Source organism: Prorops nasuta, unplaced genomic scaffold (assembly GCF_024137725.1).
Source record: "Prorops nasuta isolate Cenicafe-Biocafe unplaced genomic scaffold, Cenicafe_Pnas_1.2 PNAS00003, whole genome shotgun sequence".
Classification (NCBI taxonomy): Eukaryota; Metazoa; Arthropoda; class Insecta; order Hymenoptera; family Bethylidae; genus Prorops; species Prorops nasuta.
Genome location: NW_027116800.1, coordinates 11,212,671 through 11,237,525, shown reverse-complemented (window position 1 = coordinate 11,237,525; position 24,855 = coordinate 11,212,671). Strand labels below are relative to the sequence as shown.

The 24,855-nt window shown below is 36.0% G+C and overlaps 2 protein-coding genes across 2 annotated transcripts in view; both read right to left on the bottom strand.

Annotated features, from left to right (window-relative positions):
- Positions 1 to 2,503: 2,503 nt before the first annotated feature.
- Positions 2,504 to 5,241, bottom strand: LOC136785771 (protein obstructor-E-like). Its single transcript, XM_066747024.1, has 5 exons — positions 5,123 to 5,241; positions 3,302 to 3,577; positions 3,020 to 3,214; positions 2,740 to 2,938; positions 2,504 to 2,621 (listed from the first exon to the last, which is right to left on the bottom strand). Exons 1-5 carry the CDS (start codon positions 5,184 to 5,186, stop codon positions 2,561 to 2,563), a joined length of 795 nt encoding a protein of 264 aa, XP_066603121.1. The 5' UTR covers positions 5,187 to 5,241; the 3' UTR covers positions 2,504 to 2,560.
- A 1,102-nt stretch (positions 5,242 to 6,343) lies between these two features.
- LOC136785818 (solute carrier family 7 member 14) overlaps positions 6,344 to 24,855 on the bottom strand; it is a 73,087-nt gene continuing 54,575 nt past the window's right edge. The window contains exons 5-14 of the mRNA XM_066747099.1: positions 19,397 to 19,605; positions 16,292 to 16,463; positions 15,345 to 15,528; positions 15,128 to 15,252; positions 14,157 to 14,410; positions 13,319 to 13,561; positions 12,896 to 13,040; positions 12,339 to 12,432; positions 12,035 to 12,162; positions 6,344 to 11,929 (exon numbers count right to left, since the gene is read on the bottom strand). Coding sequence (XP_066603196.1) covers positions 11,568 to 11,929; positions 12,035 to 12,162; positions 12,339 to 12,432; positions 12,896 to 13,040; positions 13,319 to 13,561; positions 14,157 to 14,410; positions 15,128 to 15,252; positions 15,345 to 15,528; positions 16,292 to 16,463; positions 19,397 to 19,605 — 1,916 coding nt within the window. The 3' untranslated portion in view covers positions 6,344 to 11,567. The remainder of the gene's footprint in view (positions 11,930 to 12,034; positions 12,163 to 12,338; positions 12,433 to 12,895; positions 13,041 to 13,318; positions 13,562 to 14,156; positions 14,411 to 15,127; positions 15,253 to 15,344; positions 15,529 to 16,291; positions 16,464 to 19,396; positions 19,606 to 24,855) is intronic.

The window sequence follows — 24,855 nt, the reverse complement described above, 5'->3', positions numbered from 1 at the left end:
TCTTAATAAACATTTATTTACTGGATCATAAATTTATTGGAATGCGCATGCATATGATGAAAACGAGAAGCCATTAGTCGGTATTCTTCTCTAGCGGCTCGGCTAAACGAAAAGGCTTTTTCATTGGGAATTAATCGAATAGTCGAATCAGAGAAATGCGAAAAACTGAGAGGTCCAAAAATACAATACGGTTCTCATTTTCACCCACGTGCATCGAAGCGTACAGATCCCGGTTAAAGTTCTTTATACGCGGCTGTATTAGTAGGTTTTGAAACGGAGTGGTCGGCTCATTCGAGCGAAGGCAACAAGGCGTATGTGCGAGATTAGTTTCCTTAGGGAGGTATTGTAGGGAGATTAAATACTCATGAGTTCACAACACTCGATATTATATACAGGAAGACGCGAAAATATTTCAATACGACTGAATGATAAACTACTTCGAGCTTTTTAAATCTTTAGTGTTTGAACAGTTTAGGATTTGTGTAAATAACCTTGTAATTGGTAAAAGCTGTTAAACTGTAATATTATAATAAAAGTTTTAAATTAAATATTAATGAAAATGTTTATTGTTATAATTAATAGAGGGAAGAATAACGATCGTTTCAAGCACAATTAAATACTATATAATTATTATGTATTTGGCATATTACTGTTCTCTAAATATAATTTATGACTATTAAGTATACATAAATTTTAATTTTAATATGCATAATAAACAATTTACACTTAATGAAATATTTAATAATATGCAATTATATTTATATAAAATATTTACAATTTTTTGTTTTATTTGTACATTATTAAAATAATGAAATAATTGGTTCTGGTATAATTTGCTCTTCATTTTCCAGAAACTATAACTCCAATTTTTATTTATTGGAATCTCGATTAAACTTTATATAAAGATATCTAAATTATTTACATAATTGTTATCAATCTATATCCATCTTTTCCATTTCTTCTATTTTACTCAGTAGATCCGTAATTCTTTTTTGAAAAACGTGTAACCTTTTCAGCTGAAAAATAAAATGTATTTTATAATACAAAAGTAGTTGTTGTATATATATTTTTTAGAATGAATAATTATCCAGATTTTTACCATTAACCTACGAACTTCCACCGGATCTTCAAAATCTCCCGCCAATTTTGTTTGTTCTTCGTGTTCAAGCTTTATATCTTCAGTATCTTCTGATATCTCATCTTCATCAGTACTGTAATCTAAATCTTCCCAATTTTTTGACCTTCTTTTCCTCAATATTCTGTTTTCACCATTAAAAGAAGCAAAAGAGTCATCTGTTCTATCGGTCTCCTTGTCAATAGCACTTTCCATATTCCAACAAATATCTTCATCACGAATACTCCAATTTGCCTCTTCATACGGCGAAGATAAATCTATCGAGGTCGAGCTTGTTGTAGTTATTTCATTTACTTGTATATAATTAATGTCATAAACATTTGGATTTCTTAATTGCGTTTCACCGATTTCAACTTCAGCTTGTTCATTCTGTATGTTTTCACTAATTTCACTTATTAACTTTGCTAATTTATTCATCTTCTGTAATTTAGCTTCCGTTGTTACTAAGATAACTTAATTTTAATATAATTACTGTGTGCACTGTATACTTGTAGTTGATAAACTCTTGAGACTAACTGCACTGACTGACCGACAACTATGACGCTGCACTAATTATGAGTGATGTCACTATTCACGGTTTGATACTTTTATAGTCAAATTTTTAAATATTATAGATTGCGTAGCGATCCATAAACTTTGGATATGGAGGGAAAAGGCGCTGGCCAATAAACATACACATGTACAGGTAGCTTCTGCAGTCTAACGCCAAACAGTTACGCACTCAAGCTTTTCAAAGATGACCAATCAGGAGCCGCTTTCGAATTTCTCAGTTTTCTAACTGTAACGACCTGTAGTCTATAATAAGCTAACACAAATGCAATTTTGTTTTGTACGAGTGAAAATGGTGGGAATTTGATGCTTCTAATCTGACTCAGCTATTACCTGTATTACAAAGGGTAGTTAGTCAGAATTCAATGCGGAATCCCGCCTTTTACCGTTACCGCTTTGTACTGTTTATTATAGATAGGTCATAAAAACCCTTTATACTGTCGACATGGTTAGCTCGGGTTTCCATACACATGCTAAACTTTTCCTATTATCTATATACCATAAAAATATACCATCGCGAATAACCTCGAAAAATAGCAGCTTTTAAAAATTACATTTAAGATAGGGCTTGAATAGAGAAAGGGAATAGACGTAGAGACATACGCTTGATGTATGACGTCACGTGGCTATTCTTGAGTGCACTAAAGTATGGCATTGCAACGCTTTACAGCTTATACATGTTTTCTTATATAGCTTGGTATACGCGAATGCGTGACGTCATAAATCTTTTAGTCTTCTTTTCTACCCAAGCCATACCATTCTTAAGAATTAAATTTATATTTTGCTAAAAGTGTGCGGAATAATAGAAAAAATCGAATGTCTTAAATTTTTTTGTTATTTATTATTTTCTATCCAATAAACATACAAAAAAAAATACTAGAAAAGTTGAATGGGCTGTCCTCTGGTGTCGCTGATTTCTGGACTTTCCGGTACGGCGCTGAAAGAAATAAATATAATTAAATATATAATTATTGAATCCATTATAACTGTAAAAAGATTACACTGTAATCTTTACGATTTAATAACAAAAATAGCAAAATAAAGCTTTCTTATACCATCCTGTGACATTTTTCGCAGCATCGCAGGCATTGATGAGTTCGTTAAAAGCATTTCCTTCGCCACAGCTTTGCAATCTTGGCCTATTATTAACACAAATATAATAATGCTGACAGTCATGAGCGCTGCGGTAGAATCTGATCTCTCCGGGGAGGTAGAAGCTGTCTTTCATCTCGGGGCAGCGGAAGCCGAGGAATGCTGTGGGTTAAACAATTATTTATGTATATTTTTTTCAAAAATAAAAAAATAAACTATAATGTGTTTAACTCTGAAACTTACCTTCAGCGTCACAATCTGGTACCAGATCAGGCCAGTCACACCTGTACGTCTCCGAGTTGAAAGCTAAGCCTTCGGGACAGTCGAAAATATAACCTCTGCCATCTGCACAATTCATGAATTGACCACAGTTTTGATGATCCCCAACCTTGAAATATCCATACTGATGAGGACACTCATTGGTGGGCTGTGCAGCTTCTGCAGAACGGCATAAAATCGATAATTAATGTCTATTAGATAAATTATAATGAACTAACGATGATCATTAATGAAATAAATAATTACGTCTTTGAGATCTGCCTTCGCAATTGACATCTATTGGATATCCGCAAGGGTAATTAAATCTAGCTTCCGGATTGAAGAGAAGACCTTCGGGGCAGAGCTTTTCTTCCGGAACTCCGTCGATACACTCGATGTAGGCATCGCACTGTGATGGAACCGGAAATCGTCCATTTTTCTCCGGACACGAACCGGAAGACGTTTGTCGTGCTACCTGGTGGCCACCACCCAAGTGGTTATCGAAGAAAACATTTTTGGAATACCTTTGATATTGATCGGCGGCTGAAAAATAATTTTCCTCATGTGAATATTCGTGTTTGATATTAATTAATATATTTTTTCAAAAAGCTTTTATATCGCGTCTATATTAATTTGCATGAAGGTTAGATCCGAGAAATTTGTTTATAAGTTTCTTCGATGCCTTAGGGCAAATTGCCTCATGGTGCGGAGAACTGTAGTACGAAGAAATATTTATAAACAAGGTGGACTAAAGCGCGAGTGAATTGAAATTCTTTTTACGCAACAACGATAACGCGTCTCGCGCTTGATAGATGCGCTTTCGTGTCACCCATGATGAAGAACTTTGAAACCGGTTTTAACGAAATTCTTCTTCTTTCAATGCCAGACATCTCGTATGGGAAATCAAATTATTATAGGCACAAAATTACATAGCGATTTTATGGCGTTGGGCAAAGCGTTTTAAATTCTTCGTTTGCATTCAAAACAATAAAGGATTGAAAGGTGTGCACACGCGTGCAACGAAAATCTTCTTGCACTTAGTCTCGTATTAAGCTTACCATTAATATAGATCTAGATGTGTAATGGATCACAGTAACTTGACTTTGTTACATTTATATCGTCGAATGATGAAGAAATATAAAAGAAATAAACACGAAATTGAACAAAAAAGTTTAAATAATAACTAACATTCTTTAAAGCATTAGTAAATTGCTTCCACCAATGAGACGATAAATTATAAATTAACAGATGACACGTATTGCTATAGCAATTAAATAAATATTACCAATAATTTAAATATCGCTTTTCATGATCAAATGTCTGGTGCAGATATATGTTATTCTTTTATATTGTACAATAATACAATCGTGTACCAAGCTTTTGCGTTAAACTGTCCCTTTGCATATATTATGCAATTTATTAATCCGTGCGTTAATTACTGGATTTTTGGGAAATCAGTAGAGGCGTGTGATTCCTTTTATAGCGGATGCTGTTAGTATTTAGTAGCAAGTGTTTGGACACATCAAATAATTAATACGCGTCGCGTATATAAAATATGATTGGCGGGGATGAGAAACCGGTCGTAATTATAGAGAATGAACGAGGAGGGAAAGTTTCGGTGGGTCTGAACGTTCGATATGACCTCCGCGAAGATATCGCATGCATTAGCAAGGAGGAACCGGTGCGCGGCTTACGCAATTCTCTCTCCTTCGTGTAAGACTTCCAAGTCTTCCAACCAATGCCACTTGAAAATCCCAAATTACGAAACGTTAAAATTTTAGTGGTGAAAACTGCAAATACGTATTATCTGACACGATTTATTATCGTACTTGTTCCACTTTAATCTTCTGTTACTCTCGAACTTTAAAAAAAGAACAACGATTTTATCTAAAGATTATTTTTGAAAATTACTTTAATTGTTTATTGATTATTCTATTATTATTAATTTTGTTGCAGAAGAACAATTTTACGTTAGTTCGTATTAATCGTATATAATTTTAGAAATATTATGAAGAAGGTTGGATTTTTAAAGATTACTGCTGAAAGATTATAAGTTGGTGATTTTTGGAAAAACAAAAATGTACTGACGTGTTGCAGCGACGAAAACAAAACAGGCGATTAGAAGATGAAAAAATGTACAGGAGGCTGCCATTCTATCTCGATGAACAAACACAGAACGAAACAGATCTTTCCTCCTTGATATCCAAATGAAGACTACGAGATGGTTACTATCCTTTCGAGCTTTTATTACCTTCGTGGTTCGCTTCGCAAGAACTCATCTGTGTCATCTTCCTCCTTCCTCCCCTTCCTCTTAATCTCTCTCGCACTCGACCAGCTTTTTCACGTCCGTCGCTTCATTCTCAAAAATTCATTCATCAAAGCGTGTACAAATCTCGACGTCCCTTTTCAAACGAAATCTTTCAAAAATTCATGAAAAAAAATGCTTTGTTTTTTATAATAAAATAGGATATTTTTTCTACACTCATTCTGACAAAATTTCTTCGTCAAAGCGTGTAAATGTCTCCCTCGACAACCTATATAAATAAAATCTCTGAAAAATAATGTTTAAACGAAATTTCGTAATAGATAAGAAATTTATCTTTGATTTTGAAGACTAGACTGGAAAAATTATTATTAATATAGGGAAAGTTGTGATGGAAAAGTAAACAATGGCTTCGGGGAATGGCATGAATAGGATTTGTTCAAGTGTCTTTGGTAACAGGAGAGGAGTTTATTGACAGTGTATAAAAGAGTCGCGTGTGCGTGTGGTCGGGAACGATCAGAAAGCGCGACGATTCTAGAAAGAAAGAAAGATCGCGCCTCCGGCGTCCAACGCGAGCCTTGACATTTCCTCTCTTGACTTTTACGCGTATCCACTGGCCAATGCATGATAGCACATATCCCAACACAATCCTCTTCCTCCACTTCGCCTTTTCTTCTTATTTTTCCTTCCCCCCCCCCCTCTCCCCTCTCCCCTTACCATCTCTATATACACTCGTCAGGTATTGGTCATCGCGCATTTTCAGTCTGAATAAGCACCGACGAATTCCAACAGCGTTTCCCTCCTTCTTTAAAATTCACGAACCTCGCAATATAAACATATATCTGTATGGAAATAAATTCAAAAACGACCACAACGCTTCGTACCTCCGTTTGATCGCAATTATTGCTGCAGAGCTTTGATTTTGTTTGATCGAAATGGATCGAGCGCTGCTGAAAAATATTAAAGATAGGAAATTATTGATAGGTTTTTCAAAAAAGTACAGAGAAAGTAATTTTTGAATAATCATTTTTATTTTTGATCCTTATCAATATTAAACAACGTAGTTACGTAAGGGTATATTATATTACATGGAAAATTCTGTCGTCCTGATGCACAGGTATCTTCCCCAGATATCTCGAGTGCCCTCGACTCGACTGCCCCGAGAGAAATTAAGTATACGATTCGTACTTGTCACTCATTCCTTCACTCCCCCCCCCCCCCCTCCTCCCTTCATTTCGTGTTCTCTTTTCCATTCTAGAAAATTTTCGCTACCAATTTATCTCACCTTCTGCCCCATACAATACACAAGACAATTATACGATTTTGTTAAATGAATAATTAACGCCATTCACCGAGAAAACATTCGGGTTTTCACCTTGACTATTTTGCCCAGCAAAACGAGATTTCTCGCTTCGACTGAACACCAATGCTCTTTCCGACAATCTCGTTCAATCTTGTCGAATCTCCAAACTCAACCAATTTTACTTGGAATTTTTGCTACGATAAAATATATTTTATGTATAATCGTATCTATACATGATAATATATATTGTATACTTCTCAGAGTTTTTAACCGTTCTTTCTTGGTAATTCTCGATTATTTATACAATGTTTATTTTCTCTTGTAGGTTTTTTTCAATATTCGTTCCTTCCATTGAACTTTCTTAACGGAGAGACTCGAGTAAAATATATATTATATTATTTGTTATACTTTACTAAAGTAGAATTATTTTTTCTGCTTGCTCGAGTAGATTTATTCGCTTTCTATCCCCCCAATCCATCCCTTACACACACATACAGAAACACGCATACCATCTCTCTCTCTCTCTCTCTCCGTTTTGGAAGATAATCCCCGCAGTGAATCGCAGCTACCGATAACAATCGCGACTGAAAAATATATTAGCGTAGCGTGTACAGAATGCTCCGAGATAGGGCAAAACTTGAAAATCGTGAAGGAGCCACGTGGATTGAATCGTGTGCTGCTTTGGCGAAAAGAACGAATCGCTGTAAGACGGACGATATATATTTATATTTATATAATATATACGTACAGGGTGTTTCTTAAGTTAATATCAACTAGAAATCCTCAAATGGAAAAGTCAATTTTGAGAAGGCAAATCTTATAAAATTTCTGAATATTTTAAAGTATTTACCAAGTTGTATAACAATTGATGCAGCCTCTTGGCTTAAACACATTGTTACGTAACTCGGTAAATACTGTCAATATTAAATAATTTTATAAGAGTTTTCTTCTGAAAATTGGGCCTTTTGTTTAGGGTTTTCAGGTTTGCATCAATTTAAGAAACACCCTGTATATATTGATTTGAAATTTTGGTCTCGGCCGTTTTCGGATCATCCTGCAAGCGCAGCCATTATCGAGATATATAGGCCATTTCTCCTATCTAAAAATTTGAAAGACTAACTAAAAAGGCAAAGGTCGAAAAAATCTAGTAGATTTTTCTCTCGCGTAAAACTTTCAGCCTCGGTTCCCACATCGGTGACAGTGGCAGTCTATAACCGTCTGTGATCATTAAACTCCTTAATCAAATAACGGACGACGATCTAATCTAAATTAAGCCTGCTCCCGTATTATTAACACTTGCAATCAGTCAACCGAAAGTAGACGACGAATCGTTTTAGAAACTCTCTATTTGTGTACGAAGAGATTTAAATATTTCAAAATTATTCTTTTTATCAGTACATTAATTTGGACACATTTTGCACTTTATAGATATGTTTTCCTATTTGATATGATTCTGCTTCGATATTTCTGTTTCATTAAAATGTTTTGATAAAATTTGGTTGGTATTGTAGATTATCTTCGTAGGAAAAATATGTGTAAAGTTTAATAAGAAAAATTATACAAATTTTAAAATAGATTTTCAGATTATTCTTTAATACGCGAGTAGGAGAGTTTGAAAAGAGTTTTCTATCGGAAAATGTTATTTCGTGTTAATAATACGATAGCAGGATTATATATACTATATATATATAGTATAGATATAGCTTCGTCGAGAGCCCGATGTATACTTAGTTACGACGACCTCAGGTTACAGGGGTGGGGCGAGAAATCATAATAATATTAGGGTTATGTACGGTATATAGACTTTAGGGATGTAACAATAGCTATGGTTAAAGTGTTCATAAAACTTTCAATAACAACGTATATTAACAGCTCCCAACGCATACGTTTTAAAAATTCAAGATAAATATATGTATATAGTTCTTTCTCTCCAGCCCACACACACACACACACACACACAGGCAGACACATATACGTACACACATTTCCTCTCCCTAATTTCTTCCTTTCTTCCTCTTATTAAATCCCTCCCCCTCTAATTCCTCTCTCCCAGCGATTACTGCGAAAAAAGCGTCGCACATTGATATGTAAATGTATCACCGATCGGTAAACGCGAATCAGGAAAATCGATTAACACAAGCTTGAGGTGCTCGCTCACCAATCCCCTGTATCTGTCACTTCCTGGATTCTCCTTGCGATCAAACGCTAGTCTATATAGTGATCTATCTCTATCCATCTAAATCGAGAAATCGATACCGGACAGTTGGAGGAAACCGATCTCGACGTGAAACATTGCGGAAAATCGTTTCTAAGGTAAACAGGAAATTCTCCTCTTCTCTCATTTCCCAACGATCAGTCTATCATCAGCCCTGAAACGCTTCTCGGAATTTTTGCCATGTGGCAAACGATCCAGCTCAATTTACAGTAACCATGTATTTATATATATGTATATAGTTTATCGTTGTGAAATTTGCTGAAAGTTCTCGCGAATAGAATGGAATGGTTTCATGAGAGAAGCGTGCTTCTCTTTGGGTTTATTCCATTAAGAGGGCAAACATGTTTTGGACTGTTCAATTGTGTATTATGGTATATATAACGTGACCAGTTATTTTTAAAACGGAACTTTCGATTGTATATTTTGCTTTAGACGTTATTAGATGGCTTTCATTGGTTTTTGTTTATGTTTTACTTTGTTTTTCTAATTTCTGAATCTTGGGCAAGTTACATAAACGTGGAATTGTCCCTTTTGTAATGGGACGTGTGGTCACGTGGGGTACATTTAAAAAGTGATCATTTATTTCTATTTCTCAAAACGAGAAATTACGATACCTATTTTTTTTTGTTTACTTGTGTTATTAGCTCTAAGGCTCTATCATGTAGTTACCATGAATTTTTGTTTATGTTTCAAAATTTTTATAAACGGGACAGGTTTGGGTCATGAGTCTGTGTATATTTGGGGACAGCTAAAAAATCTGTCTAAAGACAGGATATCCCGTTGGCAACGAAACGTATGGTCACGTTAGGTATACTACTGTAATATATAGGAAAGGATGTGTGCTAAAGAATTCTAGGAATCGAAACTCGGAAAATAATCAAGTTCGACTAGCAGCTCGCGATTTCTAATCCGATCGAATACTCGATGACCTTCGCGAGTTTTCTACTTCCTCGTTCGAAATACGCTCGACAATATTTTTCCTACGTTCGATTTTCCTCGAATAGTTTGGTTGGAATAGGCGAGTCGATTGCAGCTAAGAGAGTATGAAAGAGGACGCTATAAACGATCTATCTAAGAATTTAAGGCGCTGTACTCGAAACGAAAAACTTAAACTTTTCCACGTTAAGAAAGAAGAAAGCTTAATTAGCAATTTCATTCGTTGAAAGATTGTAGAAGCGCCATGAAAGAAATGGAATTTCTAGAAAAATCCACCGAATCGGCGCTATTCGCACGAAAAATGACGAATCACGAGTAAATATTAGAATGGCTCGAAAAATTGTCTGATTTTCGACAAAAATCTTCCAACTCACTGATCTTTCATTTTCATTCAAAAATTGACTATAGATTGAACGATTGTGCGTTGCCTCTAGCTCGTGTACTAATTTCAGGTGGAATAAGGTTTTTCCGACGAATCGTCTATCGAACCATGAATGAGACTCGCTGGAGTTTCGATAAACAATTCTGATCAGAGTCACTTTCGTGAATAATTTTTCTCATTCGTCTCTCTAAAGGACGTGCCCGCTACACGTAGAAACTATAAACTTTGGGCTGTGCATTTTATCGAAAATTTCAGACGCGAAGTATACGCGAAAAACGCGAAAATTCGTACTTATATTCTCGCCTCGCTATAATTGCGTACGATTCTTACTAACGGACAGACAAGCGCAAATAGCGAATTTACCAGGACAAATAATTTCATTCGAAACACCAAGGATTATATACATATGCGAAATGAGACACTCACTGCTCTACTCCCCCCCCCCTTCTTTTCACTCTCTAATACACTAACTTCCACACTTCCAACGAGAGGCATCACGCCCTTAAATTCTAGGGGATTTATACAAACTGTGTGTAAATTAATAGAGAAAATGATTTAACTCGAGGTAAGACGTAGTTAAGTATTATAGTACGCTTAGGTATAGGATTACAATATATTTTTTTTTTTTTAGATTAAAATTCATTTGGGAAAGACTAGATTTAGGCAAGATAATTTTTTTTCTCACTCGCACACGCTTTCGTATACTCTCATTCTTGCTCGAAAGGATCCTCACTCTCTCTCTCTCTCTCTCTTATAATCTCAAACATCGCACTGACTAAGTTTGAACTTATTTAGCAATTAAAATGCTCTCTTGGAAAACACAAGTTTCGTCTTATACTATTATAATGGTAATGGTCTTTTCAAACTTTTACACTATATCGCATATCCCATCTCATATATTTGCTCGAATTTCGTGTTTATTCTCTAACCAGACCGTTTCGTTGCTATTTCCATGCGCGATGCATGCGCAAGCCCCCTTACCCCCCTCCCCCAATTCAACGAAGTTTTTTACACTAAGATATCAAGTATTGCCGCAAAATTATTTCCTACGTTCGTCCCAAATAGTAGTCAACAACTTTGACCCCAAGGAGATCGCTCACTGTCCCAATCCAACTTTCTTATATCAACTTTTTCACTCACTTCGCGTAATTCCTTTCGCGTGAAGTTGGACTCTAGCGAAAAGGAGAACAGCATTTCTGCTGAATCTCCGAACAAGTTGATTTATAATATTTGGTGTTGTTTTGGTTGCCCTACAGGAAAAGATATAAGAAAGAGATGACACTGAGAAATTTGTAAATTGTGCGATCTCCGTAAGGTCGATTCTCACCGGCGAATGTCCGACGCGATCCTGGATTGGATAATGGTCGGATGATTAATCAGGCAAATATTTATAAACTATGTATATAATTAGGTTCGTTCGTGCTGGATATCAGCTCAATCGTCCCATGTGGGGAAGCTGTCTTGGGGGACGAATAGGGCTCTAGTGGCGGATTTTTGTTGTTGTTGTTGCTGTGGCTGTTGCGGTTGACCTTGCTGACTCGACGAGGGCTCTACGAAAGCGGTGCTGCCGAAGACTGGCTGCCCGAAGGCGTCCAGCTGCTGACTCTCGTAGATGCTGCGATCTGGTGACGCGTACGACGTCTGGTGTTGTCTTTGCGCCTGCTGCCTGTGATGATCGGTTACCGTCAATTCGATATTACCAACCGTACCGTCTCCCACTACGTCATCCGGATTCTCCTCGTTGCCCTCCTCCAAACTGCTGTGCTTTATGCCGTACCGGAAGTACATTATGAACCCTGAAAATTGTCGGATGGAGAAAGAATGATTATCATTATTTTCAAGTGCATATTTTAGATAAACTTTGTTTGCTTGTTTTCTTACAAAAAACTCGTCGCACTTACCAAGAGTCATCCATATCGTAAATCTGACCAAGGTTAGGATGCTGAGTTTGAAGATCAGGTAAATATTGACGGTGACGGCGATAGCTGGCACGAAAGGCAAGCCGGGAGTCATGAACATCAACGTGTTCCTTCAGAACAGAAATTTGACCATTGGTTCTCAACGTTGTTGATATATCGATTGTTTAATTCGTTTATGATTATATATATATATATTTTTTTTATTACAGACTGGAGGATATTCATAATTTCGGCTCTGGTATAATTATCTAATGTTTTTTGTACAGTTTCTGATTTGCATACCGACCTGTTCTGAGGCTTCCTGCTGATAGCGAGTAACACTCCAATAATGGCGAAGAGGAATGCGAATAATAAAATAGTCGTGAAGGTTCCCATGTTACCTGCAATCGCACAGTTTGGTAAAGGCAATATTCTGTCTGGGATTTTATAGTGCGAGACTGTTAAAGTGGCTTGGGTACTTCTCCTAGCGGATATCTACTGTACTAGTCGGACATGTTTTAAATATGAGACAAACAAAATCTTGCTTTATAATTGAATAAATAATGCTGATACACCAAGTATAGTTGCAGTACGATTTAAAAACAATATATTTTAACATTTATTAGCTTTGGGTGTCATTTTATTACCTATATATGTTTTCGTGTTTGTTTAAATTTAGTTTTTTTCTTGAAAATTTTATCTTTTGAAGAGTCATTTTAATCATTAAAATATACTCTAAAAAACCTCCGAATATACTTCTTTATGTATCTTCAAAAACAAAAATAACATTCCTTTTTCTCGTATAATAGATATTTATTAGGATAATAACTTTAAATATCGAAGAAGTATCTTTGGTCAACTTACCCATGCCACAAACGATGATCAGATCAAAAATGACAATAAGTAGATAAAGGATGCCGACCATTTTCATGACGTAACGACCAGAAGCTTCCGTAGCTGGTCCTCGATCAACCCATGGAAAAATTGCTGGACAAAGATACTGCGCTGCCTGCAAAAATGGACATATAGCTATAAGAAAAATGTTACATCAACGTGGCTGTGCATAAGCAGAGTATAAAAACGGGAACAAACGATGATTAAATGGAGGCTTCAAATTTGACGAGTTTTAAATAACGTCTTATCGAATTTATATGTAGTGTACTGATAAGGACAGTTGGAAGTTTAATGCTCGAACGATGATTAATCGACCTTATCATTTTCCAGGGTGATTCGAGGTTTCGGTATTTCTCTGCTTTCTTGGAACGAATCGTGAAAAGATTGGGTTACCTGTAATCGACGTTGCAGGTAATTTAAAGGTGGCCCTATGATTGGTGTGTTTCCTGGGTATTGGTGTGTACTACCACAACTCGAGGCAGCTGCAGCAGCATGTACACTTCCGTAAAATTTGTTCTCCGTCCTGTCGCTCACCAAATACTGATCATCCTTCCCCAAACCAATCTCATCCTCCTCACCTCCATAAGTGTCATCCGAATCTGGCGATGAGCTGTTCGCTCTTCTCACTCGTCGTACCTAAAATTCAAAATTGCGATCCATCGAGTTCCATCATTAAAACTTTCAATCAACTTTACAATTGTGAAATATCCTCACAGAAACGAACGGACCATAAAACTTATCCATTCGTTTCTCGAATACTCGAGGGTTCAGCATGGAATTATTGAAAGAAACTTTGATGGAGAATAATAATAATTTGATTTAAAAAAAATTTTTGTCGGCTGATGGAATAAAAGGAAATTTTAATCCATTCAAATTTAATGAACCTATTGTATTGTTATCTAATAAATATTTCACTGTCACTGTTCTAAAAAAACATTTATTTGTATGATATAATTTTTTTCTCAGTGTACCATTACGGAAAAAAGGATGATTTTAGGTTGATCAGGCACGAATGACTTTATGAAAATAGGATTAAGAAAGGCTGTTTGTGGATCGAGTGTTAGAGCGTAACTGAAGTTTCGTAGGTTCAAAAGTAAACTTTCGGATTGCTTTTTACAGCATGATATAACCCGACGAAAGTTTGTGGTAAGCGTATTTGTTGATAAGAATGAAAATTGCAAGTTTTTTTTTTAGAAGAAAGTGAAAAAAAAATTGTCTTGATGGTTTTTACCATTACGCGTTGTCCATTGTTCGGTGCGGCGAGTTCGGATTGGGCTGCCTGGACGGAATTCAGTGCCGTCGTTAGTTGATCGGGTCTTAGTTCCTTGCCATAGGCCACCTGACCATTTCCTTGAATTTCCTTCGTTGGAGAACGACAAGGCGTTCTCAAACTTTGCGGTAGAAGTTCCACGAGATTCGTCGAGTGTGGTTGGTATCTTAGAATCAATACGCAAGTGGAGACCAAAGTGTACGCCAAAAGGGTCCCTGAAATTTAAACTATGCTGTCAAATTGTTCAGCACACTCGAAAAACATTTATATAAACTTCGAACATTGGTAAATTCTGGATGTTTAAAAATTACTATGAAAGAGAGCACAATTTTATATAGATAAACAATTGCTTCGAATGTTTACTAAAATCAAATTTTTGTTTATACGCTCGCTTGTATCCGAACAAATTGACAAGTTAACTCATGCAAAACTGACAAATTCATAAAATACATTTTTATACTGCTTCTCTATCCAGTCTTTAATAAAAAAGTTTTAAAGAATTAAAAATTCTTTGCTTCGAGACTTTTTTCTCCTATCGGATAAGCGTCAAAGTTTCTAAATAAGAAATTTTTAACCCTTGATAACTTTTTAATTAAGTACTTGATGAAACAATAGTATAAGAATTTTATTCTTAAAATGATCTTTTCCGTATAAATTTATCGGTTTTATAAGAGTTACATGGACGCTCTATATATAATACATAACGAATATTCCAAGCAACGTTTTTTGCCAAGAACTATACATACATGCTCTTCCTTTGTAGTAAGAAAAGAATGTGAATGAAATAATTTTTACTTAAGTGAATCAATCGTTTGTTATATAAACTTGACTACATATATTGTTAATTTCCACTATTCTGGTATAAGTTGTTTTCTTCAACAAAAGCATTTCTTTTCTGTGTGCATTTATATCGTTAGCTAGGAAGTTCTTACCGATCGACATCATTTCCACCAAAACTTCCAACTGGATGAGGAGAGCTGCAAAAGCTGCAGCCAAACCGGAAGTTAGGGTTGCTAGTGCTGGAGTACCTGTTGCAGGCCAGACTTGGCTCAGAGTCCTGCAAGCACACGAGACAAATTAGCAACATTCTTCATGCAGGGATTGACTTTCATAAAAAAAAGTGCGAGGTGACAAATTGTGAAAAGTTACCGGAAAATGAGGCCATCCTGAGCCATGGCGTAGACTATCCTAGGCATTGGGAACATGCTGCCGAACATGGAGACAGTCAGGCCAGCGAGTGCACCAACAGCTACGATGTACTTGCACTTGTTGGCTCCGACCTGACCAAACATCTCGACCAACGCAGAATCCTGATCCACCTCATCGTACGGAACTACATTTTTAAGGAACAGAAATTTTCAGGAAAATGAATGGTAGATAAAATTCTATAGAGGGAGTTCTTTTAAATGGATATGGAACTTGATTTAACGATTGTATATGTATAAAAATTAAAAACTTTATTGGGAGCAGTGACTTATGCTGGCATTGAACGAATTTCAAGAGAATCATCTGATTGGTCGAATTATTCATCTAATAATATATAACTGATTGATAATAGGAAAAAATGCAAAATGAATTTTCTTCTCCAAATTCTATCATTTGTTGATTCATTAAAGAAAAATTACTGATTATGAGACACCCTGTATACGTATTCCTAACGAGATATTTATTTAAACGCATTAACGCTTATTTTAGTATATCAATACTTTTATGATGTCACCTGCAAGGTGCAATTTAATCGAAAATGTGAATCGTACAGGTCAGGTTAAGGTCACACAATATCGTTCAGATATAAATAATCTGCTGTGACAAACGAGGCTCTTGATACTATCCTTCTTCATTGTTTTAATTCCATGTTATTATTATTTATTTTTTTCTAGCTTTTTATAGTTAAGTTATAGATTTAATTTCTGTCGAGAGAGATAAATAGGAACGATTTCGTAGATAGGAGCAAAGAAATTTACAGGGATATTTTTTTATAAAAAAGGGAAACACTTGTGGAGAAAAAGTAATAAAAATATTTGGCGAGGTCGTATTTTGGGCGAATTTTTACGTGAGAGCAAATAGCGCTGCACAGCTAAATTGGATTCACTCACCAATAAGAGTCAAGATCATGCTACTGGTGACATAAGCTATGAGAATAATAACCAACGAAGAAACAATGGCCAGGGGAATGCTTCTTTTCGGATTTGTTGCTTCCTCGCCAGTTGTCGCAATAATATCAAATCCGATGAATGCATAGAAACACGTTGCTGCTCCAGTGAAAACCTGCAAGAAATTAATGAACATTTCTCGTATAATTATCACAACACGTTACGAGTGAGTAAATAAAATCTCCACCAATTAATTATAATTTTGAGAAATAAAATTAATCTAGGTTTTGATGGTCCAAGAATGATAGTGTTGGACGAGTAGTGAAATTGGAACTTTAATTTAATTTATGTCAAATTGAGAGGGATGAATTTTGACGAAATACGATAAGGTGCAGGGCCTTTGAAAAGGTAAATCGATTCTTATCACTTTTGGAACGAAACCCTGGAACATCGATCGTGATAGCAAATTATAGAGTTAAAGTCATGATTACAACGTAGAGGGAAGATACGTGAGTGAACAGATTACAAGGGTCAGAGTTTCGTGCAAAAAAATTACCACGATTGTCCACGAAAACTGCAACGAGATTGAGCAGGAAACATTAAGTTTTGTGGAACAAACTCGGAGGTAAATAAAGAAATGCAAATGAAGAGGGGATCTGGGTAGTGCATTAATTAGTGTTTAGTAACACGTGAAATTTTGTAGAAAAAAAATAATTCCTTGCTTGAAAATAACTAATTACCAAGCCACCGAAGGCTTTCTTGCTCCTTCTTGAAGAAAATAAACATTAAATGTACTCGAGTAGATTTTCCACGCCAGTATTGACTTCTGATTATCAGGCTTTTCGTTGTTTCACATTATTTTTAATAATACACATGTCGACAGACAATGGTCCTTTTAAATTTTCAATTAGCTTTAATTACAGATTCGTGTGCATGGATAGTTACAAGATAGCTTTATTGCTATGTACGATTTTGACTCTGTTGAACAACGCATGGAGTGGCAGTTGTGTATTAAACTAAATGGTACAGGAAGAAGGGAAGGGAAGGTATACACACGACGCCAGTGGATAAGTTAGCAAATAAAGCATTGGATTTTACAACTGGAAAAAGATACGTTCAATGATGTAATTAAAACTCAGGGATAGTCAAGTATAATTGCTACGCGAATGAATAAACAAAATAATTAAACTGTATAGCAACGATAAATAAAAATAGAGGGTGGCTGGAGATAATATTTTTAACTGATTTCTTTCGTTATATACCATATTTTTTAATTCAATTTTTTTTACGCGATTAATAATTTTCGATAGGCTGATTTTTGTTGTCCAAGGGGTGTGCTTCGGGTGTTGAGGCTAAGAAAAATAAATGGGCGGAGGAAAAAAGAGAAGGGTGCCATAAGCAGAAATATTCTAGACGCAGCGTAATAAATACGCAGAGCAGCCGTTTCTGACGCTGCTATTCATTTTCTCTTCAAGCCCATCCATCGTGACACCAAGCTCTCCTGATTGCAACACTGACCTAAATTCGACTATTTCTTTTTTCCCCATTTCACAATTAAGCCCTTCCACGTTTTATTCTGGCTACAAAGAATATTACACTCGAACATTAGTTTTCACTGAAATCTGGATAGCAGATTCACCACATCTTTAACAGGGTTAATAAGCAATTTTAAATTATTACACATTGCATTACCAATGACGGTTAATCGATAATACCTTGAAATGAATCATTGCTCCAATCCCCGAAACGCTGACCAATTTCTGCCATCCGGAATACGATTCAAGGGGAAAGCGATTATTTTGCTTCTATTTTATCAAAATTATTTATATCAAGGAGGAACCAGTAAAAATTATTCTATCTCGGAATGATAACCATTTTTTGTACATTAAAGTCGAAGCAATATTTTCAGAGTTTTCTCAGAGTTTTAAATATACTATACAAGCTTTTAAAAATTATATCTTAGCATGAACCAAGGATTCTTAGAAATTCACATAATGATTGTAATTTTTCATAACATTATCGATTTTACTACGTTATAGATTTAATTTTCACATATTTTTATCATAGATGTTATTTATAAAGTAATTTTCAGGATTTTCCAATTAAACAACGAGTTATGGTCGAAGCAATGAAAAAAGTATTGGAAAGGGAGAATATATTTGTGGTTAATTAAAAAAGCTACGAACAATGTCCATGAAAATAATGAAAAGTCATTTTATGATAGACAATATTAGTTATTTAAATGGAGAAAATTTATTTGAATATTTTCTTTTTTTGATGACGTCCCTTTGGGAAGTCTGCCTGATTTCCTGTATGTAAATATTGGAACATTCCTTCATGCTACATTTTCTCATTTCCTATCCTGTTCACTCAAGTTTCTCCCCTTTGTCCTAGGCATTTATCTTTTCGTTGCTGTGGCTTCTCGGTCACTCGTTTCCACTTGTCATCGGCTCGAAATTTTCCTTCCCCTCAATTCTCTAAGCCTTTGCACAAATCGAGCAGTAGCTTTCTCGTCCCACAAGCCCGGAGGAGAATCCAGTGCAACAAGTTTTCTTTTGTTTCCTCGTGAACCGCGCCTATTCGCCTCGACGTATTTCCTCGACCAAACGCGTCATTTTCCGCCTGCCAAGAATTTTTCCCTTTTCATCAAAACCACGCCGTTTACACCAATCGCGATAAAACTCACAGATTCGATCCTGCAGAAATTATTATTAAAAAAAAATTGTATTCTAATATTCAATTAGGATTTATAGTGGAAATGAAAAAAGGGGTAAGTAATCGAAGAAAATATTTCAGCTAACGCATTCCTAGAAGGATCCACATATTTCCCATTCTAAATTTTGTTTTTTCAATTTTAAATTATAGCGTGATTGAAGTGTTTTTATATTGTAATTGTAATTACATTTTGCTCAATATTTCTCTCGTTTTCCAATATTCTAATCGACAAACGTATATAAAACAAAATATAGGAATAATAATAATTCCATGAATGAATAAATTCCTTGTCATGAAAACTTTTCGGTGGAGATTTTTTTAGTTATGGCTTATTGATCAATTAAAAATAAAGTGGTTATATAACATAACAATGTGTTCGAAGGAATAACTTACCCCGCTCCAGCCAAAGGGGAGAAAGCCCTTGTGTTCGGCCCAATTGTTCGAGTCTACGTAAAACATACCAGCGGCCATTACGAACACCCAGACTGCTAAGTTGATAGCGTTCAGTACATTATTGAATACCAACGACTTCTTTACTCCAGCTGCCATCAGCAGCATCATTAGCACCGTGATAACAAATGCCAGGAAATCTGGCGGACGTCCTGAAAAACATGTAGCAAAAATTATTCATAGCTTAAAAATTCCCTCGCTAATTCGATATAATATTGCGAAAAGCCTCGCTCGAAAGCTCATTTTTTTAAGCAACTATTGGGAACTTTGCTGCATCAAAAAAAGAATAGATATACAAAACCTATATATCTTAAAATAAGTATAAATAAGATACTCCAATGTTCAAAGTTCTTTTTGCAGCAAACACTTCAATTGAAACCATATTTTATTTATCATAGAAAATTATTTGGCTTGATTTATAATTTATGAATGGGGGGGTTAGGAATTGCAGCTGGGATCCTTCAGTCGAGAAAAGAGTCAAGTGCACCGAGGCGACATCGATTTCCTCTTCTGCGACTGGAATCACTTCCTGTACGTGACTTTTCGCGAGCCACGTTCGCTATAGAAAATATCGCAACGTCAAATCGCAGAAATCTCACGTGTGTTTAGACAATTGAACGTTGGCCCTGTCCCGATCCATTCGATTTACTCACCACTCCCTTATCCATTTATTCACGAAATGCCTTGGAATATTCTGCGCGAATTTCCAACTGCTCCAGATCTTCCCATCTTCGACAATTGACGCTACGAAATTCAAAAGTTTCCTCAAGGGCGACACACGATTAATCTATTTTCCGTAAAATTAGCTCGCTTTCATCTATCAACCTCGTGCCTAGCTTTCCTCCGCGTTTTCTTTGCTTTGGCGCCTTTAAAATTTTTTGATAAAATTACGACAGTCGTGGATCCATTTGTAATCCATGACTATTTTTGTAAGTTACATTGCATAGACTGCAGAGGAATAACTATTTATAAAATTACAACAACAATTGCACTTTGTAATCCATGCACGCTTGTCGTTGTGAATTTATGTTAAACTGCGAATGGATGTAACTGTTTGTAAAATTACAACACAGTTATAGGTCACTTTGTAACGTACTACTGTTATGGTAATATTGCATAATGCAAAAGTATAAGTGTAATATTACAGCAACAGTTATAAACCACTTCGTAATCCACGACTGTCGTTGTAAATTTAGATAGGACTTCGTAAGAATAACTGTTTGTAAGATGATAACACAACAGTTATAGGCCACTTTGTAAATCATGTCTGTCGTTGTAAATTTACATTAAACTGAAAAAGAATTTCTGTTTGTAAAATTATAGCAACAGTTATGGACTACTTTATAGCCAATGACTGTCGTTGTAAATTTACATCAGACTGCAAAAAATCAACTTAACTCTTGTTAGTATAGAATTGTTACAAAATTAAAAATGTAAATATACGTAACGAAACTTGTTGATTATAAAGTTAGCTCGGATTATCGCAATTATACGAAACATCTTTTACAATATGATTTCCACCAATCCTAGGTATTTGGAACGATGTCGAAGTGAAACTGTAAATATTTCATGGGGGCTCGAATGACTGGTCCTTTGGGACAATCTCGGCAAGTGTGCTTGATCGCTGACAAATTACTGGAGACTAATGGAGAATTCGGATTGGCAGAAAATGGCGCGTTAAAACGTGGGTCACTTTAATCCGTGCGAGAACTTAGACTTTCTATATATAAAGGGTGGCAAAAAAGTTCAGTTACCGAAGAATACCTTGGAAATAGTGAGTTTCAGAAAGAAATAAGTCATATTTATACATTTAAACTTAAAAAATATCAATTAAACAAAGTATGTACTTGACCTTATGCGGGGTGTTATGAAGGTCAAATTTTTATTAAACGTAATCACTTTTTTTAAATTACATATATACCTTAAATTCAAGAGCCTTCCAAACACTAATCAATGTATCATTTCATTCACTGTCGATCATTTAAATACTTCTATATTTTAAATTCCATATAAGTGTTAGTTACTCTGAAGTAGTATACACGAACTCTCTGCGCACACATGCACAGTGTCGCTCACCTACTTATAATTTAAATTTGAAATATCCATTAAACGAGTGAACGAAATGACAAAATTATATAGGGCCCTGGAAAACTCTCGCGATACATTACAAGAACACAAATTGAAATATAAGGAATTATAATTTAAAAAAAGTTGACCTTAGTAATGTCACGTATGAACAAACGTATGTATATACCACTGTTTAAAATATCTTATTAAAAAATGAATGTACTTATGTAATGACTTTACTTCTTTTAAAAGCGTATGGTTTTGAATACATTCAAGTATAACAGAATTTTTGAGTCACCCTATATGATACAAGGTAAGCTTTCGTATGAGGAGAAGTTGGCCTGAATTCGAAATATCAGGGACTAAACTCCGGAGGAATGATTACATAAAGCTTGAGTAAGGGGAAATGCCGATCACGAGTTGCGACGATAATAAAACTCCGAAATTTTCCCTCGTCCAATTCTTTTATCAGCCAAATTGGAATCAGCCTACGCTTGATCGCCACATTTTCGATTCTCCGTACGTTCCAATTTCATCTTTAACATTGTTTTACTCTCGTCTAAATTTCTTTCCTCAAATCTCTATCGAATTCTTCGCTGAATATATATATATATATGTGCGTACACAAGGCTATACCCTAATGACCAATGAAACAATGGGCTTTAACGAGCTGCGAGGGGAGGATCAAAATGCAATTATTAACCGGATGACAAATATTATTCTGAGAGAACGTCAACGTTCGTGAAAAAGCAATATTTAATCCAGCATCTCGCACAGTGGCAACATACTGCTTAATAAATAACTGTAATATTTTCTCTTACATTAGCGCAAGTGTGTTAAATCACGTAAATAGCGTTTCTCGCAAAATTTCATTCCGCGGCTGGCGTTAAATTTGCCAACCGCGCGATTATAACCATCGTCGTGTAAATATCACGTTCAGCCGTAGATACATGCATTTCCGATAAATTCGCATGTAATATCACGGAGAATTTCTAATCTCGATAAAGAGACCCAAAGTTCAGAGACGTATAGATGAGGGAATAAATCTATAGGAAAATGATTTTTTTTCTATAAGAAATAACTGTATATACTTATATATAAAATTAATGATAAATACAAAAATTATTGAAATTTCACTGCAGAGTGTGGAAAGTGTGAAATGTTTGATTTAAAATTATGAAACGAACGAGGAAAGTTTGCTTGTGAAAGAATGACGTGGAGAGTGGGAGGGAGTGGGGGGGGGGGGGGGAAGGCATTTGTTAATCAAGAAATAGTGGATGAGGGTTTAAAAGTTAAATCGTCAGGTGTGAAAGGGGAGAAGAGGGGAGGTGATTGGGCGAAAGAAAGGCGAAGAGAAAAAAGGAGATTGATGGTGAGGTATAAATGTATATAGGATGCAAGTAAAAGAGTGTAGGAGCGTGTATGGTTAGTTCGCGCCAACCGGTTGCGGATCGATGAGGTCCACAGGTGCCAGACCCAGTCTCATCCGCGCAAGCGCCCCTCTCTTCCCTCTAACCTCTACCCCCTTCCCACCCCCATTATACTGTTTCACCCCCTCCCACTATGTCGTCTCTCCAGTTGCTTCAAACATTTTACTCGCGACAAACTATGCCAGCTACACATATGGATCTTTAATTGCTTTTTCCCTCCATGCTAAACATTCCCTCTAAAGTGACATCCGGATGTGGCGTTATAATCAGTCAACTACGAAACGCGTTAATTGCCATATTGGTCGACTCGTTAACGTTAAATAATTACGAACCGAGATCCTCGATTTGTCAAATGGAAATAGAATCGAACTTTTTAAAAATATTCGTTAAATACGGAAAGTCACTTTTGTTCCTGCAGAAAGACCGAGTTATGGACGGCAGGATAAAATCTCTCGTAATTTTCAGAAATTGGTCAAGTTTTGTGCAAAGTTTGTCCAAAGGGACAATGCGCTTCGATATCGAATATCAAAAGGCAGCACGGGAGATTCTATCGGTTTGAAGCTGGCTTGCACGCACTTTGTGCTTTTAGCCGGGTTTCCGGATGCCCGGATATCCGTGTAAGCGACTGGCATCGTTGGTTGAAACACCGACGATTCTACTATCTCGTGTGGCCAACACCGCACTTGCTGCCACATTATAGTATCGAGTTTCCTCCCCCCTCCCAGAAAACCGATAAAAACCGAATAATTTATAACCTGGTCATCGTTGTACTATCGATCATTAAAATTTTATTTAACACCCCCCTCCCTCCCCTCTCCTCAACCTACCTTTATTCATTACGTATCATTTAGGATACCAATAAATATCAGTTTTGACGATCGATCGTTCCATTTTTCATTCCCCCACGCGAATGTGACGTACGTTAAAGCATCACAGTGAACTGAGATTGATAATTAATTTATTGCCAGACTCAGCAGGGATATCGATATTTGTGCTATTAATTAGCTACCTCCTCCATTGTATTCTCGTAACACAAAATAGCATCATGAAGTAATGGGCGATTTAATGAAATTCCGCTTTCGGCAGATGCGCCTGCGTGGTTTATGAAGGATGCTGATAATTTTCACTTTTACACGGGATATACGAGAGTGAGAGGAAAGGTTGCACACACAGGGATGCTAGTGTCTCGACTCTGATCTCCCAGTCCACTTGCCACAGTTAAAATACTTATGCCAAACTGGCCGTAAAACGCAGCTGGCTGCCTGGTTGAATGACGAAAGTTAATTAAGCCGAGATCTTTTTGTAGTCCACGTCCAACAGAGTTTCCACCTCCTCTCGACTCGACGTTTTAGTCGCGACCCTGCTTTAACTGGCTCTTCTCATCCATTTCAACAAAGAAAAACAATCCGGGGCAAACCCTCCTGCTAAGAAAGGAATACTACCACTTACCGTCTGACCATATTTCAAATTATTCCACTTTTAAACTTTTTCATCCACGAATTTTCCATCATAAACAGGCATCTTTTATTATAGCAATTAATGTAAATTGCAATCTACTACAAAGAATATAAACAGTATTATGCTCAGTGCTACTTGTACATTAATGCTATATAATAATTCTTTTTCCTGAATATAACCTTCAGTGTGTGCGCTTGTAAATAACAATTGTATCTTGACTGCCTACAGTGTTTGGTCATGATTTCGCAATGTGGATGAGATTTGTAATTAATAAAGTTAATTAATTTCTTTATTTATCTATTTATTTTAGCCATGCGAGTACAAAATGTGGTGATTGGATTGCGAGGTAATTGTTTTGTGAAGAATGAAAGAAGAGTGGTGGGGGTTGAAGGAGACTTCACAGGTGGAAGGAATAGTGACCTAAAAGTGTTTAATGTATTTTATGTG

What these genes read in the sequence shown, in the direction of transcription:
- LOC136785771 (XM_066747024.1), bottom strand. Translation starts at nt 5,186, where the DNA reads ATGGCAGCCTCCTGTACATTTTTTCATCTTCTAATCGCCTGTTTTGTT. An exon ending in ACCAGATTGTGACGCTGAAG is followed by an intron (nt 2,939 to 3,019) that starts GTAAGTTTCAGA and finishes TTTAACCCACAG; the next exon opens with CATTCCTCGGCTTCCGCTGC. An exon ending in GCGAAAAATGTCACAGGATG is followed by an intron (nt 2,622 to 2,739) that starts GTATAAGAAAGC and finishes TATTTCTTTCAG; the next exon opens with CGCCGTACCGGAAAGTCCAG.